At 47.4% G+C, this 21,628-nt stretch overlaps 1 protein-coding gene across 2 annotated transcripts in view; it reads left to right on the top strand.

Annotated features, from left to right (window-relative positions):
* Window positions 1-1,025: 1,025 nt before the first annotated feature.
* Window positions 1,026-21,628, top strand: part of FAM20C (FAM20C golgi associated secretory pathway kinase) — a 61,009-nt gene continuing 40,406 nt past the window's right edge. Inside the window, exons 1-3 of one of the 2 annotated variants that reach the window (XM_063314715.1) lie at window positions 1,026-1,555; window positions 2,081-3,072; window positions 16,517-16,695. In XM_063314715.1, coding sequence (XP_063170785.1) covers window positions 2,336-3,072; window positions 16,517-16,695 — 916 coding nt within the window. In that variant the 5' untranslated portion in view covers window positions 1,026-1,555; window positions 2,081-2,335. Of the gene's footprint in view, window positions 3,073-16,516; window positions 16,696-21,628 lie in introns of both variants that reach the window. The other variant, XM_063314714.1, reaches the window with a different exon arrangement.

Genomic DNA, 21,628 nt, shown 5'->3' with positions numbered 1-21,628 from the left:
TGGGCAGCATACAAGTTTAAGAAATTATTATTACTGTTATTTAAAGGACTTCTGCAAATTTGGTATTGAGGCAGTTTGGTGTCATGGTGAAGGTGCTGGATTAGAATCCAGGAGACGGTGAGTTCCAGGCCTGCTTTTGGCAGTCCCTCTCTCTCAGCCCAACCCACCTCACAGGGTCGTTGTGGTGGGAAAAAGAGGAGGAGGAAGGAGTATTAGGTATGTTCCCTGTTTTGAGTTCATCAAGATAGATAGATAGAATAATAATAATAATAATAATAATAATAATACCTTGAAAACACACAGAAATTTGACATTAACTACGAATTGCCCAGCAGGTGGCAGCACGAGGCCAACCCTGGTTTATCTCAAGAAGCTAAACACAGGAGACCTGGATAATACTCAGATTGGGGACCACAAGGAAATCCCATGTTGGAGGGTGGACTAGGAAGCTGGAGAAAGATGCCAGCCAAAACAATGGCAGTTCAGAAGTTCACTTCCATATCGTCGCCAAGAAAACTGCGCGGACCTCGCCGAGCTCCCCTCTGAGAAGGGCGCCTTCGACGGCTCATTTTCCACCCACACCGAGAGCCAATGTGCATTTGGGGGGGGGGGGTCCCATGCCCACCGCCAACCTCCAGCTTAGTCTTTCAAAAGAAAGGAACGAGGGCGTTGCAAAAGGCACCCGCGGCCAGCACCCTCGGTTTTCCCGAACTTGCAACCAGCTCGCGACCCTTGGCCACCTCCGTTCCCAGCGCTGGGGGTCTTTTTCCCACCGGCCTCTCCAAACACACGCCCTCTTTTTGACCCACTTGGATCTGCAGCAGGCGAATTAAAAACGAGAGAGAGAAATGGAGGGGGGGAGAAAGGAGAAAGCGAAACGGGGAGGAGTGTGGGGGAGAGCTTTGGGCTGAGACTTTCCTGTTACTACCCCGGTAGCCTTCAGCCAATGTCTTTATCCGTGACGTCTGGGCGAACGGCTGGGCTCCTCTTATTTAACACCCACCGAAGGCAGGAGCTGCGCTCTCGCTCTTCCCGCCGCATTCACCGGGGCTGCGAAGGGGGGGAGCCCCGCTGCACCTGCCGGCGCCCCGCTCGCGCCCCTCCGCCCGCCCCGAGCCTTTCAGCTAAATCCGCCCCAGGGCCAGCTGAGACGCCGGCTGGCTTGCTCGCAAGGACTGCGCTTCCAAAGCTGGGCGGGGAGGGCTTTTTCCCTTTTTTCCCCCCTCCTCCCCTCTTCCTTCTGGTTTGGGGCGACCTCGGAGGCTCAGGGCCGCCCAAGGGAGGGGGAGCCCTTTTTTGCAGCTTTCTGGAGAGAAAAAAAGAAAAGGAGAGAGAGGGGAGGTAGCTCCGCGGGGAAGCGCAGCGCGCTGATTTTTTTTTTTCCCCCGGCGGGGGGAGCTGAAATTTCGGCTCCTCGCTTCCCCACCGCTCCTCCCCGCTTCCTAGCTGTCAAGCAGCGGCTTTTTCGCTCCGGCTTTCGCAGCAGCTGCAGCCTCCGGAAACGGGTTGAGCGGCAGACGGGCCGGTCCGCGTTTGGAGAGGAGGTGCGCCGGAGGTGAGAATCCCCAACCGTGCCGGAGACGATTCCCGGGAAGCTGGTCCGAGGGCAGAGGCGTCGCTCCTTCGGGCCGGGGGGGCGCCTCCGTCCTCTGGGGGGGGCCAGCCCCGGCGGATGGGCTTGCTGCACCCCTTGCTTCGGAAGGAGGGGTCCCGCCGGGTCCTCGGAAACCTGGCTGGCGAGCGCCGGGGGCGCCGAGCGTTGAATTGCAAAGCGCTTCGGGGGACGGAGGCCTGCGAGGAGCTCCGGGGGCGCTCCGGTCCAACGTCAAGCTCTCTTGGGGGGGCTGCCGCCGTTTTGAACCCCCTATGAATTAGAGCCACCCCTCCCGGGGCGCGCCGAGGACTTTTTCTTCTTCCTCCCCTCCCTCCCAGGACCTAATGAAATAAACGCTGCGTTTGCCAGCCTGGAACCGGCGGCGTCCCGCTTGGAAAGCCTCGCCTTGCCGATCGCTCGGGCGGGGGCTCGGCTCTACTCCCCCCCTTCCTCCCTTCTATTTATTTATTTATTTTTTTGCCAAAGCGAGGAGGACCTTCGGAGAAAGCGGCGCAGGCAGAGCGTTCGGGCCTTTCTCGCGAGATGGACGGAGCGCGGAGCCCGGGGAGAAAAAAGACGGGGCTGTAAAGAAAGAAAGACAAGGAAAGAAAGCGCTTTGAGCCCCCCCGCCCCACATCCCGCGGTCTCCCAGACCCCCCCACCGGCGCCCAGGCTTCCTAATCGGCACCCCTCGCCAGCTTTGCCAGCTCGCCTCGGGACTTCCCGCCCCTCCGCGGAGCCATGAAGCTGATCCTCGTGCGCAAATTCCGCGTCCTCATCCTGCTGGTCTTCCTGCTGGCGTGCACGCTCCACATCCTCATCGATCTACTGCCTAAGCTGGAGAAGCGAGCCGCGGGGCCCGAGGCCGGGGCAGCGGACGCCGGCCCGGGCTGCTCCTGCTCGCACGCCGCCGCCGCCCAGCCGGGGGAAGAGGCGCGCGGCTGGGCCAAGGAGCCGCCGCCGCCGCCGCCGTCTGCCCTGGGGCCGGAGCTACGGGAGGAGCCGGGGCGGCCCGGCGCCGGCGTCTCGGAGGCGGCCGCGGCGGGCTGGCCTAGCAAGCACACGCTGCGGCTCTTGCAGGATTTCAGCAGCGAGCCCAGCTCCAACCTCAGCTCGCGCTCGGGGGAGAAAGGGCCCGGTCGCGCCAACGCCGCCGCCGAGCGGGCAGGAGAGGCTGTACCGCCGCCGCCGCCGCCGCGCGCCTTCAGCGCCGGCCCGGAGCTCGGCCGCCCGGCGCTCCGCGCGGAGGGGAAAGCGCGAGCGGGCCGGTTGCAGAACGAGCCCCACTCGCCGCCCTTGCTGCCGGCCTTCCGAGAGGAGGAGGCGGCTGGGCCCGCGGGCGCCGGCTCCCGCCTGGCCGCGCTCTTCGCCCACCCTCTCTACCAGCTGGCCGTCCCGCCGCTCGACGAGGCCGACCTCTTGTTCAACGTCAACAGCGACCTCCGATTTAACCCCAAGGCGGCGGAGAATCCCGAGTGGTGAGTTTGGGGCGGGGGGGGGGAGGAAGGGGCTGGGGTGGAGCAAGGGAAGGGGGCCTTGCCTTTATAAGACGGGCACCCTTGCTAGGCACGCATCCCCTACTTGGCATCCTGCAGTAGGTTGGGTTCACACGGCGGGCTAAACTCTGGTGTGGCTTGTAGGGCTTGCTTTAGCTGGAGCAGGAATCCAGCCGTTCCCTGGTGGCAGAGCAGACTTTAGGGTGCTCTGGCATCCCAAGCCGTTGTGAGTCTTTGTGGTGTCATGTGAATGCAAGCCGTTGGGGCTTGTCCACCAAGGTGGGTGGCATTGGGTGAGCCCTGCTGGCAGAGCAGGCGTTACGGTGTGAGGGGGACCCAAGCAACTGTGGCTTGTCAACCAAGATGGGTGCTGTTGTGTGAACCCCAGTGGTGGATCAACCAGGATTTACAGTGTTATCTGAACCCCAGCAGGTGGTGGATTTTTGCCTTGGGCCAATCCCCACACCATTATGACCCGTCACTTAGGGTTGAAGACATCCGTGCTGCAGGAACCCAAACTCTTCATCCTAGTTGTTGGCTACGGTGGATGTCTTTTGGGGGACCCCAACCAACAGCAATTGGTTCAGTCAATCATGGTCAAGCAGCTTGGCCTTTGAGGGATGTAGGATCCTGGTCCTAGCCTGAAAGCCAAGTTTAGTTAGCCCAAGTGTGGGAGCTTGACTGTCCCTCCCCATTTAATGGCGATGTTCATCCTGAAGGATGAAGAATGGCTTCTGCTGCTGCCTGGCCAGTCTGCCCCTAAAAAAAACACAAATACAAAGTAATTGGCTTTGAGTGCTCTCCACCACCACCACCCCAGCCTTTTATCATAATGGAACATGAACCGTGGTTCATCATTTTGGAATGTTCCTCTTCTCCATGTCTCATTTTTCCCTCCTTCTGGCAGTATGAGCTGATCCCCCCTCCCAAGAAAAAAAGCCCTTACAGAGAACCAGAGCAGAGAAGGCTGGTAAGAAAGCAGCTGCTTCTCTCCTCCTGCTGCGTTAAAGACAGAAATGATTAGCCAAAGCTTTGCTTGGATAGAATGATCCTTCCCACCCCACCCCACCCCACCCCCTATAAAATCAGGTGGTTTTGCTTTATTTAGGAGAAAGCAGGATGAATCCTCAGTTCTGGCTCCCTCCCATCCAAAGGGAAACAGGAGGATGTTTTGTATTGGCTGACAACCCCCCACCCCCCATTGCAAGCAATAGGAGGGGGAATTTCAGAACATCCTCAACGGGCTGTCAGGCAAATGGTCCCCCCTCCTAAAAAAAAGTGCCTGCAAATTTTGGGTTGGGGAATTAGGTCCGCCCCATCCCAAAGGGTAACAAAATTTAGATTAAGGTAACACTGAGTGACTTTGCCTCTCCTCCTGATTCTCTTTTGTCTTTGCTTTAAAAAAAAAACCTTGAATTAATTAAGCATGCCCTTGTCCCAAACAAAAAAAGACCTTGTGGTGACTGATGGTCCTCACCTCAATAAAATACTGTGTTCCTTTTGGGCCTTGCATTGGGTAGCTCTCCAAAAACTGCATTTAAAAATATAATTGACTCTTTTTTTTTTCCATTTATATACAAGAGAGAAGACACTGGTCTCTTTCTCTCTCTTCCCCTCCGGGCCTTCCAGATTGTAAACCCCATCATCCTCAGCCAAGCTGTCCAGGGAGTGTAGGCCTGGTAGTCTGATAATTGGAAAGGTGGCACCTTGGGAGGGCGAGAAGAATTTGATGTTGTCCAAGAGGGCATATCCAGAGAGAATCTGGAAAAGGTTGTTAGAGGGATTGGTTTTATTTTAAGGCAGGTTGGGAAGGGAATTCATCGGGAAGGTGGGGAAAAGGCTAGTGTGGTTTGGTTGGTTAAAAGAATTGGACTGGAACCAAGGAGAACCTCGGTCTTACCCACTTTCATCCATGCAAGTTCACTGGATGACTTTAGGCTGGTCGCTCTCGCTTGTCCCAACCTCCCTTACAGAGTTGTTGTGGGATAAAATGGGAAGAAGGATGAGGAATGAAACTGACAAATGAAGGGATAAAAAAATAAAGATGAAGCCAGGGAAGAAGAGGAGGAAACAGATTGCTCCTCCCAGCTCCCCAAAGGTAGACCTATTGTAGGTAAGGCAATAAGTTTAATCACTAGAAGGAGTAAACAGATGATGTTTCCTTTCACATCGTGGCCTTTCTCCTAAACCTTCCACTCCAGAAGCAGGAATAAAAAACTGGAGTAAAGAGTTCCTTTTTGCCCATCCCAGTTCTGTCTTGCAAACGTTGTGGCTGTATAATCTCCACCCCACCCTTTCTAAAAGTACAAGCATCTCTTTAATTACCATGGTTTTTGTTATAGGATCTTGTTGTCGTAACCTTCCGAGATAAAGGGATGTTGAAAGGAAACAAACAAACAAACCAATCTTCTTTTTGTGACTTTCCTTAATCCCGCCCAAGAGTTCCATAAAAATATCAGCACCTATGAGCTGAAGGTATAATCAAAGGATCTGATTTCTTTAAGATGCCTGATGAGGTTCTGGAGCTAAACTCAACTAGGTCTGCGCCACCTGCTGAGGCACGTTACGCTCCGTTGGAGCTTGGATTGTGTGAATCCAGCCCTTGTGACTTGTAAACACAGTTTTGGTTTAGGGTGTTGTCGGAACCCAGCCAACTGTGGTTTATTTAAACGTGGCTGAACAATCTGGGCTCCCATTAAAGCCAGACAGTGGGAGCTGCCTCTACAGAGGCCGTAAGGCAGCACCCCGTTGACCTTAGCTGAGCGTGAAAAGCAAATCAGGGTTAGATATGGTTTATACCTGGATGGGAAACCACTGGGCTGTAAACTAGACCAGAAGGTTGGAAACCATTTCTGTAGTATTGGCAAGAAAACTGCCTGGACAGACCCATGGCCTCCCCAGGAGCTAAGTCCAACATGAAGTCTTTACACAAGGAGAGAGTTGCATCTTTGCATTTATGGATGGATGGGTTTTCAGATATCTTGGGTTAAAAAGAGCCCCCACAAAAAAAAAAAAAAAGATGAAGAAACAACCAAATGTGATTGCACAGTGAAGGAAGGGCCCATCCAAGGCTGTCCCCTTCCTTCAATAATATTAATAACAATAGGATCGTAGAAGTAGATTTTTCCTCCTTGCTGAGGTTCAACCATCTCTTTATCATTTATGAATGGAAATGTGTAGGTTGCCTTTTGAATAAGAGGCTTGCTAGAGCAGCCTGAGAAACACTAACATATCACTGCTTAAAATATTTAAACAACCCCCCTTTCCCTCCCCAGCTACAGGGCAACCAGAAAGCCAAAGAGAATGATCTCCTTCATCTCTCTCTTGGCTCAGGCAGCTCATTCATTCATAAAAGTTGAGAATGTTTTTTCTTGGCTAAGCCGTCAAGCTGTTCTTTTTCAAGGCTGTTTTGTCTTTTTGCCCCAGTGTAGCTTTCTGAAAAGAGCAAAGGAAACCTTATTGGCATCTCCAGGCAGAGAAAATACATTTTTAAAAAACTTTTCAAGACAGCACAATGCTCAGCATCCCAACCACCCCATGTGGCCTTCCTGAAATCGCCCCAATTTTTTAAACCTCAGGACCAGGACTGAAATATACTTCTCTTGGGCTTTTTCTTCTTAGCTTGGCCCCACAAATGTTGATGGACGACAGGTCTCATTTTCCTTGGCTAGCGTGGCCGTTGGCAAGAGAAGACGGAGTTGGTGGGGTAGTGAAATCAGGACTCAGATGTTCAGCCTGGAGAAAAGGTTTTTCAGAAAGTGGGTCAAAGATAATTTCCTAATTGGCTCCCCAGCTAAAGTTCTCAAAACAGGAGAAACATCTGCTTTAAAAAAAATAGATAAATCACCCCAAACTGCACAGTCATAAAGGTGGCTACATGCTGAAGAAAGCTCCCTGATTTCAGCTGGAGGTGTAGAAGAAGGAATTGTCTAACTTGTAAGATACTACATTCTCATCTGGTTATAATAATGGCCACCCTGATCCCAAAGAATCAGCTTCAGATCTTTTCAGATAGGGATGCTAAAACATTCTGGTGACTGTTAGCAAAGTCCTCTCCTCCCTAGTGAGTGTTTATGCAGCCAAAACTGCTCTACCCAATATCAGCAGGAGGAATGGTCAATTTTAGAGACATCACACGGTTGGAGAAGTAACCGGACTCTCTCATGCTCACACAAAGAAACCTTGAATGGTGGGTAACTGGGTTTGGAACATGCTCAGTGGATATGGAAGGCGACCTGAACAGAAAGGGGATCAGGAATGTGGGTGCAAGGGGGAAGATCTTTCAAGATTGTCTGCTGAAACATGCAGAAGTTCTTCTCAAAATAAGGAATATTGATTAGCCTGGGGTCTCTAGCTTCTGGGAATTCCAGCCAGTGCTTTTTTTTCTGCTCTACTTTTTTTTTTCTCCTTTGAGATATTGCAATGCAGAAACATTGCAGCCCCAAAAGGGCAGTCCTGCCCCATGTTTCCTCTAGAGTAAATTGTATTGGGAGCTTAATCTTGGGGAAAGAGGTGAAAAATAGCATCTATTTCTGTTATTTACTGGTTCAGGCATTTTTGTTCCAGCCTTGAGATTGGAGCTGCTACACTGCAGCTTTAAAAGTTGAAAATAGGACAGCGACATAATACCAGGGTCCTAAATGGTGGAGGTAATGATTTTTCTGAGCATTTTATTTCAAACTCCTAATAATCTAATCATATTTAAATGGCTTAGCAGCATGTGTTTATTAGAGACGTATCAGTCGTTCTATATTTATAGGCTACTAGTCTGATAAAATTAGAATAAAGATGAATTTTTTGGGTTTTGGGGATGCCAAGCAAATTTTTTGTTTCCCTTTAACTTTGGAGAACAAAATTGTATTTTCTAAGGCTGTTGTCGATATAGTCCTTCGGGTCTGTCTTGATTCGTGATGACGTTTTCTTGGCAAGATTTTCAGAAGAGATGGGCCCTTGCCTCCTCCTTCCCAGGGCTGAGGGAGAAGATAGCCCATAGTCAACCAGCTGTCTTCATGCTTAAGGCAGGAGTAGAATTTGGGTCTCCCTGTTCTAAGCCAGTGTGTGTGACCGCTAGAGCAAACTGGCTGTCATTTCCTAAGGCTGCATAATAAAGGTTGCGTAATAAAGGTTGGGATAGATGGGCCCAGCAGGTATAACTAGCATAACCCAAACGAGAGAGGAATGGTGGGAATTGTAGTTCAGCAACATTTAGAGAGCCAAATGTACCTGGGTCCTGCGTACCCCCACTGAGTACATGCCTGCAATCATGTTGCCTGTAGGACTGCAAAATACAAACGCTAGATGGAAAAAGCACCCATGGCCCATCACGATCCTCGTGAGAATGAACGCGAGCCACTCGAATGAGGCAAGCTCTTCCCTCGATCTGTGGTTCAAATGTTCCCCTCCTAGTCTTGAACAGAGACCTTTTCAATATTTGCAGGAGAAATGCAATCTGATATGCACCAGCTTTTGGACCTCAGTTCCATCGGTCCCTGCTGGTATGGCCACTGGCAGTGAATTGTGGGGTTTTTAGTTAAAACATCTGGCAAGAACGTGGTTGCAAACTCTTAATTTGTAGCAATGGTCCCTTGGCTTGTAGGACTGGTGGTATCAGCCAGAAATATGAGTAAGCGTTTGGGATTTTTCTGTAAAGAGAAGTTGTAAAACTATAAAAATGAAGGCAAGGGGGAGGGAGGAAAGAAAGGGAAGGAAGGAAGGAAGGAAGGAAGGAATCTAGCTGTATGTATTCAAAGAACCCTAGGAGGAAGGGAGTTGACCTCAGCAGTGAGGGAGGGGCGAGATGCTAAGTGCCTTCCCCAAATTGCACTTCAGATTTATATCTTATCCTTAAGTAGAGCCTCCCTATTCTGAGGCAGGGTATCCCCAAAGAGCAGAAGAGTAATGCCGTAAGAGATTGATGATTGGCTTGCTTCCTGGCCACTGAGCTTCTTTGGGGGGAAAAAAAGATAGCTGGACAGGATGAATTTTTGGCTCTCTTCTTGCAGTTGCTTGTCAATCTACCCTTTGTTCCATGCTTCCAAATCTCATTGGATGCATCTGGGGAAGAGAGTCCCAGCCCTTCTCTAGGGCAGACTGGAGTTAAAGCAATATAAACTCATATTTCAGCTAGTGTAAAATCAGATGCAAAGGCTGGCCATTGTCTGCTGTTTGTTTTAGGCTCTATCTATCTATCTGTTTATCTCTTCTCAAGGTATTTTGGGAGCAGTCTGCCAAGTTACGTTACTGCAGAGAAAGGTCTTGGTTATTGCAGAAGGGAAACAGAGTTCCCAAAGTTGCATAAGAACCCTTGAGTAGGGATGTGGACTGGGTTAAAATTTAAATAGGTTTTCTATCATTTGCAATAAACTCTAAACCAAGATTCCTAAAGTGTAACGGCTGGGGTCCCACAACATCTTAAACCAAGACTAAGAAAAACCATGTGGTGGTTTAGCCTCATGTGGGAACATCACAATGGACTTGTGATGTTCCCAGAAGAGCCCTACTGGTGTGTAGGAGATAGGTGTTGTCTTGCCTAGGAGGGTTGTGAAGCTCACCTCTGGTCTAGGAAGCAGTTTCGGAAAAGCTGGGTCCCTCTACGCTGATACTTAAGCCAGGAAAGGTAGAGCTGCTATGCTTAGGATAGACCAGATGTTCTAGCTGGAGATGTCCAGCTACTCTTATGTGGACTTCCCACTCCACTTAAGGAACTAAATCAGCCATTTGAGAGTTTTATAGCCCTTGCAATTCCTTACAATTCCTTTTTACTGATTTCTCCTCACTTGCCAAGCATCACTGTATCGGGAGAAGACCAGTCCTCCTTCAGTGATCCATGTTCTGGTGAACATCAAGGCTGGATTAGGATGAGACGATCTAGGCAAATTTGTTTTTCAAATGGTTGGAAATTGCAGGGCTGTGTTCTGATGATGTGCTTAACTGGGTTATTTGAGGATAACTGTGTCATGTGGAACATGTATTCCAGTCAGTACCGGGGTTAGAGACAATTGCTTTAAAGCACAAACACTCCTGAGGTAGTTTGGGCTTAAATTAATCTTCCTTGTTCAGCCATGCACGTTTGAACATGGAAGAGAGGATTAAACTTTGCGGGTGGCATAGAGGTGAATGCCTAGAGCAGTCTTGCCAATACACGGTTTCTCTAGGAATTGTGTTTCTCTGATTATTTTACTTTTATCCCACCTGATGGTTCTATAGAGGAGACAAAACATAGGCAGAAAGAGGATTTTCAACTTTCAGTAGGTTTCACCTACCACTTAATATTGGAAATAGCTTTCCTCCCCTCCAAAATGTGAAGATGGATCACAGTTACTAACCAGGTTCCTCCTAGTTCCCTACCTCCCTACCCAAGAAAGGCTTGGGTACCCCCCAAAAAGTTGATTTAAAAAACCCCACCCATCTACAGTACCCAAAGCACCGTCTGATATGATGCTGATGTGCATTGAGCATGATCTGCTTAATTTGATCCTGCCCTGACGGCTTAATCCCTTTTGTGGGTTTACGTTTTGTGGTGCATGGCCTTGATCGGGACACTTATGGTGGGTTTAACATTTTGGGTTCCATTACCAGACCAAAGCTGCAAAAATGTGGATAGCCAGGAGATGGGAGCACCGGTTCAGAGTTTTCCATGTATCAATGCTGCCCTCTATTGGCCAGCCAAAATTGTGCAGCAGAGATCTCAGGACTATTACAGGATGGAAATTTTGCAGAGGGAAGGAATTGCAGAAGGAAGATGATCGAGCAAAGAGGGTGGTGCTGTGTTGTAGACATGAACCCAACTATGCCTGCTTGCTTCCTCCCTCCCTCCTTCCCTCCCTCTTTATTTTTTAAAACTAGGCTGTCTATTTTAGGGCACTCACTGATGTGTTTCTGTGCTTCCCACCTCAAAACAACAAGAAACCAATTTCTGATCATTGTGGTCAGCCAGGATTCAGTTCACAAAATAAAAATAAACATGGATTTGGGAGCTATTAGCCCGGTGGCCTCAGGTTACCACTTCCTGCCCTAAAAGGAGCTTGTTAACTTTATTAATAAATCAAATGCTTCACATGGCTTAGAGGTTCTTGTCTCAAGGATAATTAAGATCCCAAATGCATCATGAACGTGTGATTTAGCTTCATAAGGGTGTGTACCAAAAGACACTATAGGAAGCCCATTTCTTGCCTTATTAGAGGATGGTTGGAAGCAACTTAATCTAATTTAGAGTATCAGAATGGGTCAGGGCGATGCAAGTTAACATCTCCATTCAAGCATCAGTGCATCAGCTGGGTTCACGCCCAGCATTAAGCCACAGTGTACTTTGGTTGGTTCTGCTGTTGGACAGTAGGCAAAGTTTTTGTAGTTTGTAAACCCTTAGCTGTGGTTTAGAATGGTGCATGAACTTGGTTACGATGGCTATTGCAAAGTCATTTACAGCTTTTAGGTTCCTCCCATCCAGGAATCAACCAGGACCAGCCCTGCTAAGCTTCCAAATTCAGATGTAATCAGTCAAGTGCTGCTACCTGTTGAGGCAATCCAAGAAGTCATGGTTGAAACCATAGCTTGACATATAATTTGGGAATCAAGCCACCGGAGAGCAGATGTCTACATATGATTCTTTTCTGAAGGCTCTCTCTTTCAAACTGGATTGGCTTCTAGGTACTGCTTATTATGAACAAGGCTGCCTGTGTGCTCTGTTTTAAAAGCCAGTGGGTTGGACCATTATTGACAGGATCAGGCTGAGATATGCTTCTTTTTAAATCATTCCAACAGTTTTTAAATTTGCATCCACCCACGATTCTAATAATAATTGAATGGACCCTTGCCGTAGACTGTGGTGATTAAGGTTGGCATTCACCATGCTAGGTTGGTTACTCTTGAACAAGACTTTGTTAAAAAACAGAGTACATCCCATGTCTTCCCCCCAAATTCAATATGAACTTCAAAAGGGAGCATACAGACATAACTCTGACCTTATTTTTCTAAAACAAGGCAGATAGCTTCAAAAACCAAGTGCCTTCACTTTGGAATTCTTTCACCGAATGGGACTGTTAGCTGTTACGCTGATCCCCAAAGGCCATCTGGTCTGCAATTGGACATGGCAAAATGATGGAGGAAACAGAGGGAGAGATAAACTATAGGGCAACAGTGCAGTTCCTTTGATTATTTGGTAAATATCCTGCTGTTGGAATAAGAGGTTGCATTTTATTTACTTACAAGAAGTCCTTGCTTAACAACCATTTGTTTAGTGATGGTTCGGACATAACAGTGCTGAAAAAACCAACTTATGACTGGTCCTCACACTTACGACCTTTGCAGTGTTCCGCCCTGGTCCCATGATTGTGATTTGGGTGCTAGGCAGCCAGTTCGCTTTTATGGGAAATGCCGGTCCCAACTGTGGTCGTTAAGCGAGGACTATCTGTAGTTCATTTATAATATTTGTAAACTGTCCCAGTCGTTCAGACTCTGGGTGGCGAACACCAAGGGAATAAAAAACCAAACAATATCGGAAACAAAAATCAGTCTTCCAGATTCAGTGCAGTGCAATAATTGACAGCTGTCCACCATCCTCATAGGCCAAAGCGATGCTTGAACAGGATGTTCTTGGTCTCCCTCTGATGAGTCTCCTCATCACATCTCCCTGGGGAAGGGTATGTTCTAAAGTATGGTGGGTTTCATTGAAAAGACCTAACCCCTGGCTCAGAGATCATGTAGCTCCTGTGAGGTGGGACCCTCAGCAGACCTCCTCCAGATGTATGGACTGGATGAGCCAAGTCACATTATTTGGCAAGGCAATTTATTTATTTATTTATTAAATTTATTCACCACCCATCTCACTATAAAAGTGACTCCAGGCGGCTTACAAATAAAAGTTACAAAACCATTATAAAAATAGAAAAAAGTACAAAAATGGAAGAAGATAAAAGAGGGAAACTAAAAGGCAGAGAGAGCATCTTCAAGCCACCCCCCACCCCCAGGGCTGCCTATCACTCTTGGATCCCCAAGCTAGTTGGCAGAGCCAGGTCTTGGCGCACTTCCTGAAGGCCAGAAGAGTGGGGGCCAACCTCACCTCAGGGGGCAAGATGTTCCCCAGGGCGGGGGACCGACAGAAAAGGCTCTCCTCCTTGACCCCACCAGTCGGAATTCTTTGGCCAACAGGGTCCATAGCATGCCCTTCCTGCCGGACCAGTTGGGACGGGTCAGTGTAATTGGGGTGTGACGGTTCCTTGGGTAACCTGGGCCCATGCCATGAAGGGCTTTGAAGGTGATAACCAACACCTTGAATTGGGCCCAGAAGCACACTGGCAGTTTCTGATACATCTTGCTGCTATGCTGTCCATGGCTTTACAGGTAATAACTCTTTTCAGTTGGGCTCAGAAGCCTGGTAGCAATCAATGCAGTGATGTCAAAATAGGTTTGCCCCCTAGCAACTTGGCCACCACGTTCTGGACCTGATGTAGCTTCCAAGTCATCTGCAAAGGCTCTTGTGATATTTGGCAGCTGTTTCTCCCCACCCTCCATAATGTTCTTGACCCTTCGTGTCTGGTACGCATGACAGTTCCTACACCCTTTTGGACTCAAAGACAACATGAAAGCTTTTCAAAGCAATGACATTAAAAGCCAGAACCACACCAAGTGGATTCTCTTGTCCCAAACCAGCAAGTTAATTATACATACGTAAAAGAGGGCAGGAGGAAGGACAGAGCAGTCAAATATTAACTCCCCCTTGCAAACAGGAGGTTAGATATCAAAGGTCACATTTAAGAAAAAAAAACATGTAGGGATTGCTTAAGTAATGCATGCCATGCACGGAATAAACTCATTTTCTGGTTTGGCAAAATGCATTGAACCTTAGACTTGCTCTGCAGGACTGGTTTTGTCAAGGACACCTTAACCCACAAAAGAAAATGAAAAAAACTAACCAAAATGAAGTCTAACCCAACTTAGCCTGTTGTGTGAAGGCATCCTGCCTGGTAGTTTTATCAAAACGGGTCCATCACATGATGCGAATTGAGTCAGAATTTCTGAGCATTGATGTTCTCCTGGGTACAATTGAGAGTTAGGGCTGTGTTGTTAGGAGCTTCTGTCTCAGCATAAACACACACTCACGCGAGCCTAGATTTGGACTGCTCTGCACTTGGCATGCTTTCAAGTATGAGTGGCTGATTCTTGACATAACTGTTCTGTCTTCCTCGGAAACTGAGATCCTTCTGTTTGAACAGTTGCTTTCCAACATGCTACAATTTCTTGGCAGGGCAGGAAGCAGCTGAGATGGCTGGATACTTGTTGATCTTTTTGAAAAGAAATGCAAACCATGAGGCTCTGAAATGATTTCATAAGGACTTCCATCTCCTTATGGATGGAAGGACCCTGGTTGTGCGGTCTGTGGGAAACTGCGTATTTGTTCCTTGAGTTGATTGATTGATTTATATTTCAAATTTCTATCGCTGCCCATCTCCCCCAAAAGGGGGGGACTCTGGGCGGTTTATGATTAAATAAACAGTTAAAACCGTAAACCATCATTATAAATTGTTGTTGTTTATTCGTTCAGTCGCTTCCAACTCTTCGTGACTTCATGGGCCAGCCCACGCCAGAGCTTCCTGTTGGTCGTCACCACCCCCAGCTCCCCCAGGGACGAGTCCGTCACCTCTAGAATGTCATCCATCCACCTTGCCCTCGGTCAGCCCCTCTTTCTTTTGCCCTCCACTCTCCCTAGCATCATCATCTTCTCCAGGGTGTCCTGTCTTCTCATTATGTGGCCAAAGTATTTCAGTATATCATTATAAATAGATAAATATAAAATGCACGTGACGATAAGCTCTCATTCAATAGGGAGGGCACTACTACTACAAAGGCACTAAGTTCCTTTCTTTAGGACCAGTTTAATCCCTTACCGGACAATCCTGAATAGGTTTCGTAAGAAGTCACTTCCCCCCAGATACTCTAGCAATAATTTCCTGACATTTTAAGGTGGTATCCCAGGGTACAGCTTTTTCTGAGCTGGGCTGAACTGCTTTAGGTTTCAAATTGGAATTCAGCCAGTTGGAATGTTCTCCCTGCATATTTAGAAGCAGTAGAGAACATACAACTGTGGAGGTGGAAGGGGTTACAAAGATCACCTAGGCCAACCTTCAGCGGTGTGCACGAAAACCAATTCAACCATCCATGAGAGGTGGTTCTCCAACCTCTTCTTGAAAACTCAAGAGATGGCAGTGTGACCACCTTGATGGCAATGTGACCACCTCTGAAGGCCATCTGCTAGGAGACTAGTGAGCTTCCTTGTGCAGTTGGTTGGCCACTATGAGAATGTACTGCTGGGCCACAAGTCCAATCCAGCAGGTCATTGCTTACGTACTTATGTTCTATCCCACAACCTCCATAGGGACACAGTTCCACTCTTGGGCAGATCTCACTATCAGGAAGATTTTCCGTATACTGATAAAACCTAGGTAGCTGCAACTTCTGTTAGCTCATGTGCAGTATGTCAAGAAGAAGCTTGGGGTTTTCTCCCTACAGGTAGTCCTCATTTAGCGACCACCTTGTTTAGCCACCATTCACACTTATGACGGTGATGAAAAAGTAACTTCATGACCAATCCTTACATCTACAACCTTTGCAGGCCTGTAAAGCAAAGGAAAGTTGAAGGAAGATCATAAGCACAGTCACGGTTTCACTTAGTGACTGCTCCGCTTAATAGCTGAGTTGCCAGTTCCACTTGTGGTCACTAAACAAACATTACCCTTACTGTGCTAATATAGAGGAATGCAAAGATAACCTTGAAGAAGGCATGCAGGAACCACTAAGGGAAAATAAAACTCAGTCCCGGTAAAGGAGAAGGCATGAGAAAGGAACTCAAAATAACCCTGCCTTGATTCTGTTTGGTATAAGATGGGGCAGAGCATACTCTGGCTTTCAAGATTCTCCTATTATAACCTACAACAGCATTTTCAAACTTTAAAATGTGTGGACTTCAACTCCCAGAATTCCCCAGCCTAGTGTTCCTGGAATCTTTGTGCATTCTATTTCCTGACCTGGCCTACTTCAAAAGGCTGACAGCTAGTTGTCTATAGACTGGGAATTTTAATTGGATTTAATTAGAGCAGATAGAGTCCTGTTTTATAAAAGCCAAAAGGTGCAGAAGGTCCTGGAATACAACCACACTCTGATGTGGTGGTTGCAGTGTTAGCAGAAGTGGTGGTCCATGATGAACAAGCAATCAGCACCAACAGTTTAGATCTGATAGACCATGGTCTCCCTTGATACCAGGCTCTCCTGGGTTCCTAAAGTAGAAAAGAATGCCACCTTGGCCTATATGTAGAGCACCTTTCTAGGTCTGGCATCCATCTCCTCCCATCCCCAACGGATTGCAAAATGCATTGCTGGCATGTGAGCAAAACCCAACGTTCTGTACTGTATCCTTCTCGTTTGTTTTTGGCAGGCAAAACGAAGGCAATGAAGATGAGGACTTTCTACCGACAGGGGAAACGTCGATCGATTCCTACCCAAACTGGCTCAAGTTCCACATTGGCATCAATCGGTACGAACTGTATTCCAGGCACAACCCAGCGATTGGAATCTTGCTGCAAGATTTGGCTTCCCAGAAAATCACCAGTGTTGGTAGGTGGACACGCCTGTAGTTCAGTTACTGTTGCAATCTGGGTGTGTGCGTTACTTGTCTTTTCTTGCTGTACTGGGAGACCCTTCTTTTGCATTGGTTACGCCAGGTTAAAAGTCAAGTCTCCTTGAGTTGAACTTGACTCTTGGTGACTCCATGGACACATCCACCTAGTTTTCATTAAGACAGTAGAGAAATAGCTTGTGATTGCTTTCTTCTGGGATGACTTTTTGACCTTCTAGTCTGGATCACAGGCCTGGGATAGTGGTCTTCCATCCGAGTGTTAACCATCGTTGACCTTGCCCAGCCTTTCAAGATCAGCCAAAGTTTGCTAGATGCTGCCATCTAGATGGGCAATGGGCTTACACCAGGTTACAGTTAGGGAACATTTTATCCATTCATATCCTCATCTGAGCTGGGCATCCCAGGAAAACTTGCTGCTTGTCAGGTGGACAGGAAGAAGCAGTATCACCCTCCCTCTTCCTCCCCATCACTCCACCTTCATGTTCCCTTCTGTGTACCCTCTTCTCCAAAGTCAGGGGAGATAATGGAGGCAAATTTTGAAAAAAATGATTTTTAAAAATCTCACCTGAATTTTGGGGACAGAGAAAACAGTGGGTGATTTGTTCACCGGAAGGAGAACTTCTTTTCCATCGTGGTAGCAGGAACCCTGCTAGAACAGGTCTCCTGAGACCTTCCCTGGTTTAAGGGAAGTGTGGGAAGACCAGAAGACTGCAAAAATGGGAGACAGGACATTCCTGCGCATCCCTTTTGACTATCTCATCACTTACCCAGAGAAAGAACTCTACGTCACGCCCACAAGAACTTCTTGAAAACGCTCTTCTCCTTTAGAAGGAATTCCAGATTCTGACTCCAGATGCTGAAAGAAATTTACAATCCTTCTTCAGAAGTGCGTTCTCCTTCGTCCAAGTCAATGAGAGCTGGTAGGGAAATTGCAGGATTTCTTTGCTTCTGATAATGGGACCAGTAGGGCGTCCATCTGGTTCCTCCAAGTGGATTGGGGTTGCAGTGGCAGGGCTGAACTCGAATTCCCTGCTTTTCCAACTTCATTGCTCCAAGCAGCTGTTGCCTAACGGTAGAGCGGGCTCTGAATGCAAGCTGATTGCATTTGCATTTCCCAAAAAAATATGCCAACTGGTGAGTTTTCCTGTGCCGTTTCTTCCAAGTTACCGTCTTTACCCCCCTTGGTTTGAACCCAGATTGCCCAGGTCAGTATTCATCCTCTCTGGTGTCAGCGATCTTCCTTAAAACATTGCTGCAACTTCAGCAACCACAAAGTAGCATAATTCCCACTAGCAGAGAGTACTAATAGCAGCACATTCTGGAGGAACATGTACCAATTATATACCTGTGGAAATAAGAATGGCATGTAGAAGAGGGGGAAAGTTTTTCTGCCATGGTGTTCAGTAGTGAGCTGCCACTGCAGAAAATGCTTTTTTTTTTCCTCCCAACCCACATTATTTTTTTAAAAAAGCAGTTAAATTTGTCAGGATTCTTACGCAACTGCCTAGCATCTGCACAGTGTTTCTGTTGCCAATCAGCTGGGAGGCTAGAAGAGAAGAGAGAAATTAGCAAGGGAGTGGCCAGAAAGTCTTGGAAAATAGAAGATGTGGATGTTTGGAAAAGTCCATCGATCTTTGAAACAGCTGTTGGTTTTTGCTTTTCATCTTAAACCCATTCAGGGATAAAAATGGACTGTTTATACCCTCCCTCCCTCCCTCTCTCAAAACAGTTTAATTTTAAGAGAAAAAGGTATTGGGTAGCAACGTCATAGAGTGTGTTCTCCTACCTGCCTAACAAGTGTTTCTCAACCGTGGCAACATGGCTGGCTGGGGAATTCTGGAAGTTGAAGTCCACACAGCTTAAAGTCGCCACGGTTGAGAAACACTGGCCTAGACTTTCACACCATCTTTCCGATCTCTTTTAAAGCATGCTTGGCCATGCAAAACATTAATTTTATTTCCTTGTGCATTTCATTGACTCGGTAGATATTTAGACTTCCTTTTTATGTGCCGCCCCAACCACCATGCCCTTTGGCCCCACCCATGTCCCCTGGCCCCACCCCCTTTGGAATCCAGCTGTGGAGCTGCTCATTCTGGCCATAGACCAACAGTGGAGTTTCTTGATGCTGCTGAGCGGACTGGAGAACTGTGACCTTCACACCTGAGAACAGATGAAGGTGGATGGGCAGGTGGTAATTAGACTGGATAAAAAACAGGAAGTGAGAGAACTTGCAAGGATGACCCATAAGCTATAGGTCGACTCTGGGTCTGAATGAAATTTATTGGGCTTTGGCCATGGATAAAATGGAAGTTGGTAGGATCAGGTTCGCCCCACCCATGTTTTCATTCAATGCAAAGCCAAATATATTAAACTGTGTTGCTCCACTTAATTTCCAGGATATACCAGGTATTATATCTTTGCTGTGTGATTATTTCACACTATACTGTTGGACTCTCCTTGTTGAGTTGTTTTGCTTCTCCAGATGTACCCAGAGGGGAGGGAGCCCTCACATTGCAAGCATAAACCCTACTAACATAGTGGAGGGAAGCTGAAGTCCTCCAGATGTTGCTAAACAATCACTCCAGGATCTCATAGGATCAGCTGTAGCTGGCTCAGGGTGGGGAGCTTGGTGAGGCAACAGAATCTGATGGGATGCCTTCTCCCCAGCCCTGCTGTAATGGGATGAAAATGCTTAGATTAATTGAAGATTTCCTAATCCAGAAATCCCTGGAAAGGCTTGTGAATCAATCCACCCAGCTCCCAGGGCTTCCCTCTAGTTCATACTTGATGCTTTGGGTTTTGGCTCGGGGAAGGGTGATAATCTGCAAAGCTGGCCTAATGAGTCTGAGATGCTTTTTCATCACCGTGCATTTTGACAGTGGGATTCCCCCCTCCTTTTTGTCTTCCTTGGCCCCCAGCCTGACTCCATGTTCAAAGATGGAATGTAATTCACTTGAAGCCGTGGCCTGCTCTGATTTCCAAGGCGCCTGACAATTTTAGCTGGACAGAAATGAGCTACATGAGCAAGCCAAGTTGTGTTTTGTACTGGATTCCAAACCTGGAAAACTGACTATGCACAAGGAGGCAGAAGTATTGAAATACCCACAATGGAGGAATGGATTGTAAAGATGGCAGAGTTAGCACAGGTAGCAAAACTGACCTCTTTGGTCAGGGATAAAACAACAAGTACTTTTATAAAGTATGATGAGCACCGCCCCCTAGAGTCGGATTCGACTGGACTTTACGTCAAGGGAAACCTTTACCTTTACCTACTTTTATAAAAGGCTGGAAACCTTTTATGGGCTTTTTGCTGAAGATGGGAAAAAGTGGAATGGTGATTTCCAGTTCTGATGATTGAAAAGGGATTGAAGAAGGGACAGTCAGTAGTATTGTAATGTTAAGGAGGGAGGAGGGATAATGAGTTTCTTTGCTGTAAAGAAGGGCAGAAATCACTTCTTTAATTTTCTTTAATTTTCTTTTCTTCTCTTTAACGGTATTGTTTTCTGCACTTTTTTTCTTTTTTTCTCTTTTGTCTCTTCTTTCTTGATATATTTCTCGATTTGGGAAACTTACACCAAAATGTTCTTGTTATTTCGCCTACTTCATTTACCTTTGGTTTTGGGATTTGAATAATTGATTCCAGGATTGTTGGAGGAGGGACTAACACAGGGCAAGATCTCCCTACCTTTTCTTCTCTTATAACTGGCACTGTAGGGGGCTGTGCCTTTTATTTGCAGTCATGAGGACTAGACCCCTGCTTGCATTTGTTTTGTCCTCCAAGTAAAATAGTTGGAAAGAAAGAGTGGCTGGTAAGTCCAGCCTCTCCACTACAAAGCCTGGCAGCATGAAGCACTTCTCCCAAGCTGTCAAGCGTCACACTAGAGTTCAGAATAAATCACAGCTCTCCAGACCCTGACCCCCCCCCCCAAATTCTGTATTTCACTTGGCTTGGCTCAGCAGAAGCCTCTCAGGTACAACTTGGCTGGATTAAAATCTTTATTGCAGACAGGAATGAAACTATTCAGAAGAGGTGGCTCACCCTTTGCGCTGCAAAGAAGCCAGAGCATTTATACCAGCCTTTCTCCACCTTCTGACCCCGGAGGAACCCTTGAAATATCTCTCAGGCCTCGGGGAAGGAACCCCTGCCCCTTCAGTCTCAAATCTAGGCCGGAAGTGACAAAATGATTATATTCGATTCATGGGTAGGCCTGGATATATGCATTCACAGTGTTCTTCAACTGGAAATGAAGAATGAGACTTGCCTCTTTCATGGGAAGTTGCCCGAATTTGAAATCATTTTTTAAATAGATCGTGATCTCCCAGGGAACCCCCGGTGACCTCTCGCGGAACCCGAGGGTGCCACGGAACCCTGGCGGAGAAACCCTGATTTATACGTATCTCCATTCCAGAGTGTAAAGTCTTGGTTTCTCCTCCCACTCTTCCAACTTAACAGATACTTGGCAGCTCTCTTGGTGTTCTGGTTGGCTGAGAAATATTTAGGTAATGCTCCTGTCTAGCCTGAGAGCCTTGGGTTCCCTCCTCCTCTTTCCACAAGCTTATCACAAGCAGTGTTTGGCTGCAACACTTAAGCCATGCCTGGAGCTGCCTTCCTGGACAGTCGGAAAATCTAATACTCTCCTGTAGTAAGGCCTGTTGGAACACCCAAGCATTTCCAAGGGAAAGTAGGTGGAGACTCTGTATGACTCGGACAAAGTGCTTCTGTGCTGCCTGAACCTCTAGTAAGGATATTTAACCAGGTTAGTTGCTGGCTGAATTAAGCATATTGGGCGAGCAAGACTGGAGATTTAGCTTGGAGATTGACAGTGTTGCAGATGCAATGAAGCCCAGAGCAGGCTCTCCAAATCTAGCAGTAGATTGAAATTTGGAACTGTTAGAATATTTTTCTGTCTC

Source organism: Candoia aspera, chromosome 14 (assembly GCF_035149785.1).
Source record: "Candoia aspera isolate rCanAsp1 chromosome 14, rCanAsp1.hap2, whole genome shotgun sequence".
Lineage (NCBI taxonomy): Eukaryota > Metazoa > Chordata > Lepidosauria > Squamata > Boidae > Candoia > Candoia aspera.
This window is presented reverse-complemented; position numbering and strand designations above follow the sequence as displayed.